This window comes from Dermochelys coriacea, chromosome 25 (genome assembly GCF_009764565.3).
Source record: "Dermochelys coriacea isolate rDerCor1 chromosome 25, rDerCor1.pri.v4, whole genome shotgun sequence".
NCBI classification, from domain to species: Eukaryota; Metazoa; Chordata; order Testudines; family Dermochelyidae; genus Dermochelys; species Dermochelys coriacea.
The window spans coordinates 3,286,911-3,300,883 of record NC_050092.1 but is presented as its reverse complement, the minus strand read 5'-3'; the positions used below and the strand labels follow the sequence as shown (position 1 = coordinate 3,300,883).

General features: G+C 42.8%; 1 protein-coding gene across 9 annotated transcripts in view; it reads right to left on the bottom strand.

Annotated features, from left to right (window-relative positions):
- PIP5K1C (phosphatidylinositol-4-phosphate 5-kinase type 1 gamma) overlaps window positions 1-13,973 on the bottom strand; it is a 77,132-nt gene that overhangs the window by 46,027 nt on the left and 17,132 nt on the right. The window contains exon 2 of one of the 9 annotated variants that reach the window (XM_038383764.2): window positions 12,612-12,783. The exons of the other annotated variants lie outside the window; for them this stretch is intronic. Coding sequence (XP_038239692.1) covers window positions 12,612-12,615 — 4 coding nt within the window. The 5' untranslated portion in view covers window positions 12,616-12,783. The remainder of the gene's footprint in view (window positions 1-12,611; window positions 12,784-13,973) is intronic. 9 annotated transcript variants of the gene reach the window in all.

Genomic DNA, 13,973 nt, shown 5'->3' with positions numbered 1-13,973 from the left:
TCCACCCCACTAAAACGGGACCAATCACCTTGGGAACAGACTGGTCAGAAAAGTCAGGAGGGGGTTAAACTAATAACGAAAGAGGAGGGTAAAAAGAGGGAAATATAAACACTCCACTGGCACAAATCAAATCAAGAACAATATTAATCAAGGAATCTACTACAGGACAGGCCCAACAAAGAAAACAACAGAACGCCACTAGCCATCACCTTCAGCCCCCAACTAAAACCTCTCCAACGCATCATCAAGGATCTACAACCTATCCTGAAGGACGAGCCATCGCTCTCTCAGATCTTGGGAGATAGACCAGTCCTTGCTTACAGACAGCCCCCCAATCTGAAGCAAATACTCACCAGCAACCACACACCACACAACAGAACCACTAACCCAGGAACCTATCCTTGCAACAAAGCCCGTTGCCAACTCTGTCCACATATCTATTCAGGGGATACCATCATAGGGCCTAATCACATCAGCCACACTATCAGAGGCTCGTTCACCTGCGCATCTACCAATGTGATATATGCCATCATGTGCCAGCAATGCCCCTCTGCCATGTACATTGGCCAAACTGGACAGTCTCTACGTAAAAGAATGAATGGACACAAATCAGACGTCAAGAATTATAACATTCAAAAACCAGTTGGAGAACACTTCAATCTCTCTGGTCACTCGATCACAGACCTAAGAGTGGCTATACTTCAACAAAAAAGCTTCAAAAACAGACTCCAACGAGAGACTGCTGAATTGGAATAAATTTGCAAACTGGATACAATTAACTTAGGCTTGAATAGAGACTGGGAATGGATGAGTCATTACACAAAGTAAAACTATTTCCCCATGGTATTTCTCCCCCCCACCCCACCCCACCCCCCACTGTTCCTCTGATATTCTTGTTAACTGCTGGAATTAGCCTACCTGCTTGTCACCATGGAAGGTTTTCCTCCTTTCCCCCCCCTGCTGTGGGTGATGGCTTATCTTAAGTGATCACTCTCCTTACAGTGTGTATGATAAACCCATTGTTTCATGTTCTCTGTGTGTGTGTATATAAATCTCTCCTCTGTTTTTTCCACCAAATGCATCCGATGAAGTGAGCTGTAGCTCACGAAAGCTTATGCTCTAATAAATTTGTTAGTCTCTAAGGTGCCACAAGTACTCCTTTTCTTTTTGCGAATACAGACTAACACGGCTGCTACTCTGAAACCAATCAAGGAATCGAAGGACATGAAGACACGGCATTCTGGAATTGCCTATACACCAACGCTAGGAGTTTGGGTGATAAACAAGAACTGAAATTGCTCATTTGTGAACATAAATTCGATCTAGGTGATATTACAGAAATCTGACGGATGATCTGCACAACTGGAATGTGAAAATCTATGGTTAAAACCTATTTAAGAAGGATTGAGTGGACAAAGCGGGAGGGAGAGTGGCACTGTCAAAAATGCCATTGCCCTGTTTCTGAGTAACTGATAATTCAGAAGAAAATACAGAATATTGATCCATAAGCATTCAAACAGATACAATACAAGGTCGGGTATTAGTTGGTACTGACAACCAAATCACACTAAGAAACAGGATGACCGCTACCTTATGTGCCTATCTATAAAAAGCGTAGAGGAAAAAAAACTGTATGATCATGGGGGACTTCAACTGGAATGACATATGATGGAAGTCTCATGTTGCCAGTACTAAAACATCCTTGGAATTTCTAAACATTACACATGACAATTTCTTAACTCAAAGTGTTGTAGCCAACACAGGAGAATTCGATATTGGACGTTGTCCTAACAGATAAAGAGGACCTGATCATTGAACTAAAAATTAATATTAGCTTGTGTACAAATGATCAAGACGATCACATTTATAATGTGCAAGTTGAATGAAGTCCAGACCAGTAATATATTTACACACACACACACACACACACACACACACTTACTTGGTGCTTTAATAGAATGAATTTCACAAAGCTGAAAACAATTGTGAGCCAAATCAGCTCAAGGAAGAATTTAATCAGAAAAATGAGAATGAATACCAGATATCCCAAAAGCCACAAACCTGTAATCAAGGAAGAATGCCGTGCTGGTTAAAAAAAACTGACCTGGTTTAGAGAGAAAATGAGGGCAGCTGTAACAAATAAAAAATAATGTAACAAATGGAAGAAAGGGGAAATGAATAGTCATGAATATAAATGAGAAGTTAAGTATTGTAGAAAATTGATAAGGGAAGGAAAGGGACAAGGAGAAATCTATAGCCAGCAGAGTTAAGGACAATAATAAAAAGAATCCTGCCAATGGTATTGGGTCCATTACTCAATGTAGGTGGTAGAATTATTAATAATATAGAAAATGCAAAGTGTTCAGTAAATATCACTGTTCTATATTTGAGGAAAACAACAGATATATTCTCATTGTATGGTGATAATACTCCATTCAACTAGTATCTTTGGAGGATGTTAAAACAGAAGCTACTAAAGTTAGACATTTTTAAAAATCAGCAGGTCCAGATAACTTGCATCCAATAATTTTTAGAGAGCTGGCTGAGGAGCTCGATGGATCATTAATGTTGATTTTCAATAAGTCTTGGAGGACTGTAGGAGTTCTAGAAGCCTGGAAGAAAGTGAATGTTGTGCTAATTTTTAAAATGGGTAAACAGGATGACCCGAATAATTATAAGCCTATCATCCTGATACCAATCCAGGATAAGATAATGGAGCTGCTGATTCAGAACTCTATTAATAAAGAATTAAAGGAGGGTAATGTAATTAATGCAAATTAACATGGGTTTAAGGGTAATAGATCCTGTCAAACTAACTTGATTTTTTTTAAATGAGATTACAAATATGACTGATAAAGGTAATAGTGTTGAAGTAATATATTCACACCTCTCTAAGGCGTTTGACTTGGTACCGCACAACATTTTGATTAAAAACTAGAACAATATAAAATTAACATGGCACACATTAAATGGATTAAAATCTGGCTAACTGATAGATCTCAAAATGTAAGCATAAATGGGGAACTGTCATAGAGCGTGTGTTTTTCCAGTGGCATCCCACAGGGATTGGTTCTTGGCCCTACTCTATTTATCAATTTTAATCTATGACCTGGAAGAAAATGTGAAAGCGGTAAACAATGAAGACAGGTTATTGATTCGAGTGATTTGACCGTGGTTCTCAACCAGAGGTCCGGGGACCACTGGGGGCCCCCAAGCAGGTTTCAGGGGGTCCGACAAGCAAGTCCAGCGTTAGACTTGCTGTGGCCCAGGGCAGAAAGGCCAAGTCCCACTGCATGGGCTGAAGCTGAAGCCTGAGCAACTTGGCTTCATAGGGCCTCCTGTGGTGGGGGGCCCCAGGAAATTGCCCTGTTTGCTACCCCCTAACATTGGCCCTGCCTTTTATATGCAGACAGTTGTGGCACAGGTGGACTGTGGAGTCTTTATAGCATGTTGGGGGGGCCTCAGAAAGAAAAAGGTTGAGAATGCCTGTTCTAAAAGACCTGCTTTAGGAATTATTGTGGGCAATTCTCCGACCGGTTTACACAGGAAGTCACACTAGATCATCATAATGCTCCTATCTGGCCTCAGAATAGATGAATCTCTTTCCCACACCCTTTGTCTTGCCTATTTTGATGGTAGGCTCTTCAGGGAAGAAAAATGTCTTCTTATATCTATGTTTGTACAACACCTAGCAAAAAAGGGGCTCTGATCTGGACTGGGACCTTTGGGTGCTACCGTAATATAAATATTACTATGCAGCAACAGCAGAGAGCTATGAGCCCCTCAGAACAGTTTCTATACCACACTGTACTTGGTCTCTCTCAAGATAAAGTAGGACTGGGGTAGCTTCAATAATCCCAGGACACTCGTTTTAGTGCCTCTTGCCGGCACAGTCTATAGCTGTGAACTCCCCCATATTTGGCTACAGACTGGCTAACTTAGTGAGGAGGGCTTTAAACTAGGTTCGAAGGGGGCACGTGACCAAAGCCCACAGGCAAGTCAAAAATATGGAGACCTGGGAGAAGGATCAGACTCTGCGGAGAGCATGGGCTGTTATAGCAGAAATAAGGGAGAGAAGACAGAAGACAGAACTGGGAGTGGGGAGAGGGAAATCAAATCGGTATCGTAGATGTCTATGTGCTAATGTGAGAAATATGGGGAATAAGCAGGAAGAACTTGAAATGCTAGTAAACAACTATGAAATAGCTGGCATCACGGAGACTTGGTGGGATAATCCGCATGATGGAAATATTGGTACAGAAGGGTACAGCTTGTTCCGGAATGGCAGGCAGGGAAAAAAGGGAGGAGGTGTTGCCTTATATATTAAAAATGTACACACTTGGATTGAGGTTGAGATAGAAATAAGAGACAGACTTGTTGAAAGTCTCTGGGTAATGATAAAAAGGGTAAAAAAAACCCAAGGGTGATGTCATGGTAGGAGTCTACTACAGACCACCAAACCAAGAAGAAGAGATGGATGAGGCTTTTTTTAAACTAACAAAATCATCTGAAGCACAGGACTTGGTGGTGATGGGGGACTTCAGCTACCCAGACAACTATTAGGAAAACAACACAGCAGGGGACAGATTATCCAACAGGTTCTTGGAATGTATTGGAGACTATTTTTTATTTCAGAAGGTGGAGAAAGCTACGGGGGGGGGGGGGGAAGGCTGTTCTAGATTTGTTTTGACAAATAGGGAAGAACTGGCTGAGAGTTTGAAAGTGGAAGGCAGCTTGGGTGAAGGATCTGGGGGTCATAATGGATCACAAGCTAAATACGAGTCAACAGTGTAATGCTGCTACAAAAAAAGCAAACATCATTCTGGGATGTATTAGCAGGAGTGTTGTAAGCAAGACACGAGAAGTAATTCTTCTGCTCTACTCCGTGCTGATTAGGCCTCAACTGGAGTATTGTGTCCAGTTCTGGGTGCCACAATTCAGGAAAGATGTGGACAAATAGGAGAAAGTCCAAAGAAGAGCAACAAAAATGATTAAAGGTCTAGAAAACTTGACCTGTGAGGGAAGATTGAAAAAATTGGGTTTGTTTAGTCTGGAGAAGAGACAACAGAGGGGACATGATAACGTTTTCAAGTACATAAAAGGTTGTTACAAGGAGGAGGGAGAAAATTTTTTCTTCTTAATCTCTGAGGATAGGATAAGAAGCAGTGGGCTTAAATTGTGGCAAGGGCAGTTTAGGTTGGACTTTCAGAAAAAACTTCCTGTCAGGGTGGTGAAGCACTGGAATAAATTACCCAGGGAGATTGTGGAATCTCCATCATTGGGGATTTTTGAGAGCAGGCTGGACAAACACCTGTCAGGGATGGTCTAGATAATACTGAGTCCTGCCTTGAGCGCAGGGGACTGGACTAGATGACCTCTTGAGGTGCCTTCCAGTTCTATGATTCTAGGATATCTAGACTTCCTGCCCTATAGCATGAGAGACTTACACTGGGTGAACCTAGGGCCAGAGGAAAGAGCTCCCCTGTGACTCTACAATCATTTTCTGAAGTAACTCCTATAGGAAGGAGACCACCAGCTGAACTGTAGCCATAGATTCTTTGAGCTAATCATTGCACACTACATTATACAGCATAACCAGAGCTATGGAACAAGATGCCTTGCTCAAGGAATATCTTTAGTATAAATGACTGCAACAAACAGGATACTTCTGCAGTAAAAAAAGGCATCTAACCAGGCTATTTCTAAGAAGTTCTTCAGCAGAAACTCATGCTGTCACAGGAAATAATCTGCAGTTATCCAGAATCATGAGGTGATTCAGGATAGCAATTAACTCATCCGACTCCAAGCCTAGACTACTTCTCACCATAGGGTATGTTCTCTCTCCGACTCGACTCGCTACAACAGGGCATTCCTCCCACAGCGGGAACTGCTAAGCTAATACATACTGTGTTAAAACGTCTCCTTGACAACGAACCAGGAAACATTTTACAGAAGAGGGGCCATTCCAGCTCTGAATAAGCGGAACAAATGCAGTGAAATTTAAAACAATGAGCTATTTTACTATTTTAAATCAGCTGCATGGCTAGGAAGGGCTTTTCAGAGAGCTTAGCATGAACTGTATGATAGCTCATCTGGAAAATGAATCAAAAATCTAATCAAGAAGAACATACACAATACCTAGTCGCAGAGTACACTGCTCCACATTCAGCTGTATCATTATGTAATCCAGTGGTACATTCAGACATTTAACTTTCGCAATACAGTTTTTCACCACTAAAGACAAAGTGGTGATTTTAACCAAAAATAGTATCTCTTTCCACTTCTATGCCACCTGTCATTGGAGGATTTCAGAGATTAATGAAGAAAACTTCCACACACACCTGTGCTGTCACCAGTTTACAGATGGGGAAAAAAAGGCAGATATGGGAGTGACTTTCCCAAAGGTCACCCAATGAGTCAGTGGTGAAGAAATGGAATCCTTTCCCTAATCCTTGGCTTCCCATTATTACAACCTCCAAAAATCAAGCATTTACTATTGGCAAATTTTGACCTACAGACTCATTTGAGGCAGTCAACAGCATCGGATCTCCTTTATCCCACAATGAGGGTTTTATAAGAACTGTAAGCTCTTTGAGACAGAAACCCATCTTCCTACATCTATGACATATCCAATGCCCTTTGACAGACACACCTTAGCAGCACATTATACTGCCATGTTGATTTGTAGCAGAGGAAATAAGGTCCTTGGACATCCCGCAATGGAGGTCTCCAGAGCCAATCAATATCATTCTGAATGCTCAAAAGCTATCCCTTAGCGGGTGGAGTATTTTCCGATTTGCTTTGCAGCAAAAGCTGCTTGTCTAAATCCTCTAAGATTTAATTCTACTCTCGTTAATGTTGCATGACAGGGAGATTTTCCTGGGGGTGCTCAAAGCAGCACAGACGAACACGGGCTTTATGAATGGGGCTGTGTAACAATATGCGTCACTGAACATACAGCCCTTTTGCTGCTCACATCAGACTGATTAAACTCCTCTCCTTCATGAAGAACTTTCCAGTCGCCAGAGGCTAGAGCTTACAACATCAAAGAGGCTGGGTGAGAGGAGAAGAGAAGGGGACATTAACATTTTATCTAATTTGAGGTTAATTTCCAAGAGAATGTTTCAACTTGATTTACTGAAACTGATTAAAAAAAAAAAGTTCCTGTTCCTTATACAGCCCTCTTTAAATAATATGTCCAACATTCAGACAAATGCGGTTTTCAAGTTGGTGATGGCCCTTTAAAAATGTGCAACAAGTATAGGAAAAAGAGGATCAAAGAAAGGCACCTAAACTGTTCAAACAAAACAAGCTCAAAGTGAGCTGCCGAAGACCATAATGAACCTTAAAGATGAAACTTCAGTAGAAATCCTATTTCCAGAGGAACTGTCAGTGAGGTATGGCACCTTGTGACTCAGCTGATAAGATGAGAAGTATGGATGTGTTAGCTATATGACACTATACACCATTCACACAGGCGCCTCCAACATGGCCAAGCTAACCCTGAGCTGAAGAACGGGCCCTTCCTGGTACAGATCTGCAAGTTTGCTCAAAAGCAAACTGATAAAAACAAGGCAGCATCTCCAGCCCATTGAGCAGCGTTCTCTCTTATACTCCTAGCTTGGCATCTATTACTTCCATTTAACAAATACAGCTGTGTCAAATTTTTATTCATTCAGGAACGAGTTCTCCCCATTTGTGTGCCCAGACTGTGTCAGGGTAAATGGTCTGAGCTAAAGAACAATGGTCTTTTCAGACAGGAATCTTAAATTAGAATATAAATGGAGCAACAACATTATATATTAAATACAGAAAACTTCCAAAGACACTTGGGTTGCAATGTCAAGCATTCAAGACTTAGGAAGTGCCAGAATTAAGAGTGATCATGCAACTTTCATTCTGGCCTCCTGCACTGGTGCATTGCAATAGTTGTGCCCACCGTCACAAGCAGTTAGAGGCAGAGCCAGAAACAGAACCCAGCTCAAGTTCTGGCCTAGTGCCTTATGCACAAGAGAGAATCATTTCTCTTCATGCAACACATTGCCTCATTCACTGTCCATCCTGCACACTGAATGAGACAGGGATCCTTAGACGAGTAAGTTATGTCACATGCAATTCAAGATTATAACTTGCAACCTTAAACTTAACATTTCTTAACGTCTGAGTGCCTGATTTTGCAACCTTAATGTTCTTTTAACATCTTTACAATAGTTTCCTAAGATTCTTAAAAAACAGAAGTTAGATCATGTAGAACATGAAGACCCTCTGCATGGAGGGTTATAACCCAGAATCCTCGGGTCCAAGGCACAGACCTCTACCACTTGAGCTAAAAAAAGAGCAAGTAGCCACCGTTATGGTTCGTCCACATAGAGGCTAAGGTGACTTGACACAAAGTTGCCCGTGGCTTACACAACTATTTGTTAGACAAGAGAGGAAAGCTGAAAATCTCTGGCTCTATTCCAGATGCTGTAGGAATAGTGGGAGATGTGGTCTGCACAGCCAGGCACAAACGTCACACATTCATTCAGGGCAGGGCACCCAAGAAGAAAGAGGCTTGGGTCTGTCATACTAGAGATTGGGCTCTATGCTTGGTTCTACTGGAACTGACCTTGTGCAATCTCTCAGTTTCCCTCATATGTGAAAAGGGAGGGGGAAAAGTGATACTTGCCTACCTCCTAAGGTAGGCAGATGGACCCCCTCTCAATGAGGGCTGTGAAGTGTACAGAATTAAGTCAGTGGAAAAGCAGGGACTGCTCCTGGGGGAATTCCGTGCAATACAGAATTTTGCAGAAATTAAATGTTGTGCGTGCAGAATTTCCTTTCCCCCACAAACATGGGCTGCAGTGCTGCTGGCCGCTGCTAGGGACCGCTGGACCCAGCAGAGCCCAGCTCACACCCAGAAGACACTGCTGGGGCGAGGCAGGAGAGGAGAGCTAGAGGGTTTCCAGCAGCTGCAGTTCCCAGCACCCCCTGAGGGAAGGAGACAGCGGCACACAGAAAACTCCACACAAGCCTGGGACCCAGCCTCAGACTGATTCTCCCTCTGGATCCCTGGGCTCTGAGAAGTAAGGGGGGTGGGTGTCTGGGCTGGGGGAGCCCTGTGGCTGGCCTCTGAAGGGGAAGGCTGCAGGTATCTGGGCTGGGGGGTCTGTGGCTTGGTGCTGGGGGAGGTAGGGGGTTCGGGTATATTGGATAGGGGGCCCGCCAAGATGGGCTCAGGCGGAGGAGGGGGCAGAGAAACACGAACTGGGTTGTCCTAAGAGTTTCTTTAACACACTACTCCTGGGGGGAAATTTCTGTGTCTTTGTATTGTTACAGACATACTTGCTGACAGGTATTTTGAAAGAAGTTACCAAAATAACTGGAACTGGCATGATTATGTAGTGTTATTTTGACAAATAAAATTTGCAGAATTTTAAAATATTGTGTGCAGAATTTTTATTTTTTGGGTACAGAATTCCCCCAAGACTAGAACTCGTTATCTTTTCCTGGCTCCCAACCCAGCGAACTTTTCTTCTCAGACACAGGGAGCTGTGGCTGCTATGATCCCTGACTGGAGCTCTAGCTCTGTGTCCACCATGAAAGAGGCTCAGTGGAGGCTTGCACCATGACCAAAGAAATTTTAACAAGCTCTACTGAGCACGTGTAAGTGGATGCCTGGGAAGGGGAAAGCAAAAGGCAGTTATCTGACCCCAGCACTATCACTTTCAAGTTTCATGATCTTACTTCAAACGATGGGGATGCTAGAGCTCAAACAAACAATGGAACAATGTAAAAAGAAAAAGGAGTACTTGTGGCACCTTAGAGAATAACAAATTTATTTAAGCATAAGCTTTCGTGAGCTACAGCTCGCTTCGTCAGATGCATTGTTCATCGGATGGAACAATGTGTAATACTGGCAAAACTATTTTTCTCTCTCATTCTCAGCAACCTCTGAACCACTGAACCAAAAGTCAGCCTGAGGGAAAGAGCAAACATGTAAGTGTCCAACCCAAATGGTTAGCAAGTAACTGAAATCAGGGCTCGTTATGCAAAGCGTCAGGCTACTTTAAAGACAATCCTACCAGTTCTGCCTAAAATACATTCAATCAAATGCTCCTATAAATGATCTCCCTCAATCCAGGTGCCTGTTACTCTCCTTTCACAACAGGCTCAGACACTCCCTATTACAGTTTAAAATGGTTTTCCACATCACCCTGGCACAAACACACTTAAGTCTGTCCCAAGGTGCAAATCCAGCTTAATTTTTATTGCTTCTGCAAATTCCTACTGGCCAGTTTAAGCTTTCCGGTTGCTAATTAACAGTCAGTTTCACATTTTGGTTTTTATGCACTAGTACAACACTGCAATGCTGGGCTCCCCAACTAGGCAGAAGATTGTTTAAAAGGAAAAAGATTCACGAATCTCAATATTAATAGAAGTGTTTTCATGAAGTTTGAAGTTAGTTTTTCCAAAGTTCATTTCAGTCACTCTGCTTTTTTAAAAGCAACTTTGTCCATCCATTGTACCTTTCCATCTGAAAATCTCAAAGTATTTTACAAACATTAAACCCCAACACCTTGTGGAAGCTAGTTTTATGCCCATTTTATTAATGAGGAAGTGGAGGCAGAGACATTAAGTGACTTTTCCCCAAGGCCATGGAGTCAGTAGCAAATTCAAGAACAGAATTCAGGAGTCCTAATATCCAGTCCTCTACTCTAACCCTCATCATTTCTTCTCCAAATGTTCTTAAAATTGGCATCAATGTGGGGTTGCCATCCCCGTTCACACAGAACACAACAATAGGTAAATCTAGTTTACGAAGCAAAAAACAGGCCTCCTGATTCCATTCCTTAGGCCTGGTCTACACTAGGGGATTAGGTCGAATTTAGCCGCATTAGGTCGATTTAAAAATATGGCATGGGTTTGTTTTTTTTTTTTTCCCCACCAAATGCATCCGATGAAGTGAGCTGTAGCTCACGAAAGCTTATGCTCTAATAAATTTGTTAGTCTCTAAGGTGCCACAAGTACTCCTTTTCTTTTTAAAAATGACTGCGTCCACGCAACCAGCCCCGTTCCGTCGACCTAAAGGGCTCTTAAAATAGACTTCTGTACTCCTCCCCGACGAGGGGAGTAGCACTAAAATCGACCTTGCTGGGTCGAATTTGGGGTAGTGCGGACGCAAATAGACGGTATTGGCCTCTGAGGAGCTATCCCAGAGTGCTCCATTGTGACCGCTCTGGACAGCAATTTGAACTCCGATGCACTAGCCAGTACCCAGGAAAAGCCCTGGAAACTTTTGAATTTCTTTTCCTGTTTGGTCAGTGTGGCAACTCAGCAGCACCGGTGACCATGCAGTCCCCCTAGAATCATAGCACGTAGAATGTTTCTACGCTCCCCCTATCATCTCCATCCCTGAGGTTATCGCAGATTAGAAGACGAAAAAAAACGCACTCGCAATGACATGTTTTCCGAGCTCATGCAGTCCTCCTGCACTGATAGGGCACAGCTTAATGCCTGGAGGCATTCAGTGGCAGAGGCCAGGAAAGAATTGAATGAGTGTGAAGAGTGGAGGCAGAACGTGATGCTGAGGCTAATAGGGGAGCAAATGACCATGATGAAGCGTCTGTTGGAGCTGCAGGAAAGCCAACAAGAGCACAGCCCCCGCTGCATTCCCTGTATAACCACCTGGGACAAGGACTGCCAGCAGTCCTACTGCACCGTTTGCTGTAAAGGCACCCAGCTGCTGTGTAGCAATGCCAGCTGCTGCAGGTGCTTCTGTGTCGAATGCTTGGAGGTCCTAGTAGGGCAAGGTATCTCAGCCAAGACAAAAGAGCAAGAGCCCCAGAGCTGTTACATGTGTCAACCACAGAAGTGCCATGGGGTGTTAAAGCGCCGACTGGACTGGAACGTACGGCTGCAAGACTTCTTCACCAGTGACAAAGGACAGAAATATGATTCACCTAAAATCTAAAAAGGCCCGCACATTTCCCAGAGTCACTAACTTTGATAACAGAACGTCAATGATTGCATTGGCTACTTGGATCACAGCAGCCCCCACAATAGACTTGCCCACAACAGCAGCGGTGACAGTGAGCTGAGCAGGCTTCACGCTTGCCATGGTATGGCATCTGCATGGGTAACCCAGGAAAAAAAGCACGAAACGCTCATCTGCTGTTGCTTTCACAGAGGAAGGGGCGACTGATGACACATACCCAAAATCACCCACGACAATGTTTTTGCCCCATCAGGCACTGGGAGCTTAACCCAGAATTCCCATGGGCGGCAGAGACTGCGGGAACTGTGGGGTAGCTACCCACAGTGCACCACTCCGTAAGTCGATGCTAGCCACAATAGTGAGGATGCATTCCACTGACTTAATGCGCTTAGTGTGGACATACTCAATCGACTGTATAAAATCGAATTCTAAAAATAGATTCTATAAAATTGACCTAATTTCGTAGTGTAGACATACGCTTAAATTGTCAGCATCTCATTGCAATAACTGTCTTTTGTCTTGTTCAGCAACATGCACAGAGTCAGGACTTAGATATTTAAAAACCAGGTTTGCAGGGACTTCAGTGGCCTTTTGGGGGGTGCTGGGATGAGAAGGAAGAGCTATATATACTTACACATGATTAATAAGTGAACAAGCCACAAAAAGTCATTAGCAAAATTTTAGGATGTTCTCCCCTCAAGATTCTCATTTTCTTTAATAAGCATTTTCCAGCATTACTGTTTCAGAAGCCGTTTTCTTAGAAGAGAGCTCTAGGAAGTTAATTCACCAGTGACTCCTGTTTAATACTGAAGTGAAAAAAAAAACAGACAGACATTCAACCCTGACAGACTGAAATGGAGAAAGAGGCTGCATAATCAGTTCTCTTTCATGAGGACAACCCGAAGACAGAAGAGATGCCCAAATGCTATGTCTAAGGAGAGAAATCCTACAAACCCAATAAAAACACCACCCTCTACACTGGAAGGATTAACTTCCCACCAGCTTTCATATGGAGATTTAATAAACCATTACTGGAAAAAGGAAAGATTGAGTGGTAGAGAATGAAGCATAATTTGCATTCCACTAAAGCAGCTTAATTATTGATCTAATAATTGGTGGTCTTAGCATTATATAATAAAGTTAGGAATGTAACAGATCCTGGTTAATCTTCCAGATCTCAAAAAGAAAAGGAGTACTTGTGGCACCTTAGAGGCTAACAAATTTATTTGAGCATAAGCTTTCGTGAGCTACAACTCACTTCATCGGATGCATTCGGTGGAAAACACAGTGGGGAGATTTATATATACACACACACAGAGAACGTGAAACAATGGGTTTTATCATACACACTGTAAGGAGAGTGATCACTTAAGATGAGCTATTACCAGCAGGAAGGGGAGAGGGGGAAGGAGGAAAACCTTTTATGGTGATAATCAAGGTGGGCCATTTCCAGCAATTAACAGGAACGTCTGAGGAACAGTGGGGCGTGGGGTGGGGGGGGAAACAACATGGGGAAATAGTTTTACTTTGTGTAATGACCCATCCACTCCCAGTCTCTATTCAAGCCTAAATTAATTGTATCCAGTTTGCAAATTAATTCCAATTCAGCAGTCTCTCGTTGGAGTCTGTTTTTGAAGTTTTTATGTTGAAGGATAGCCACTCAAGTCTGTAAATCGAGTGACCGGAGAGATTGAAGTGTTCTCCGACTGGTTTTTGAATGTTATAATTCTTGACATCTGATAAAACCCATTGTTTCATGTTCTCTGTGTGTGTATATAAATCTCCCCACTGTATTTTCCACTGAATGCATCCGATGAAGTGAGCTGTAGCTCACGAAAGCTTATGCTCAAATAAATTTGTTAGTCTCTAAGGTGCCACAAGTACTCCTTTTCTTTTTGCGAATACAGACTAAAATGGCTGCTACTCTGATTCCAGATCTCAGCTTTGATAGCTCAAAGAACAATCCTTGTGAACACAATATTACATGCGTTTGATT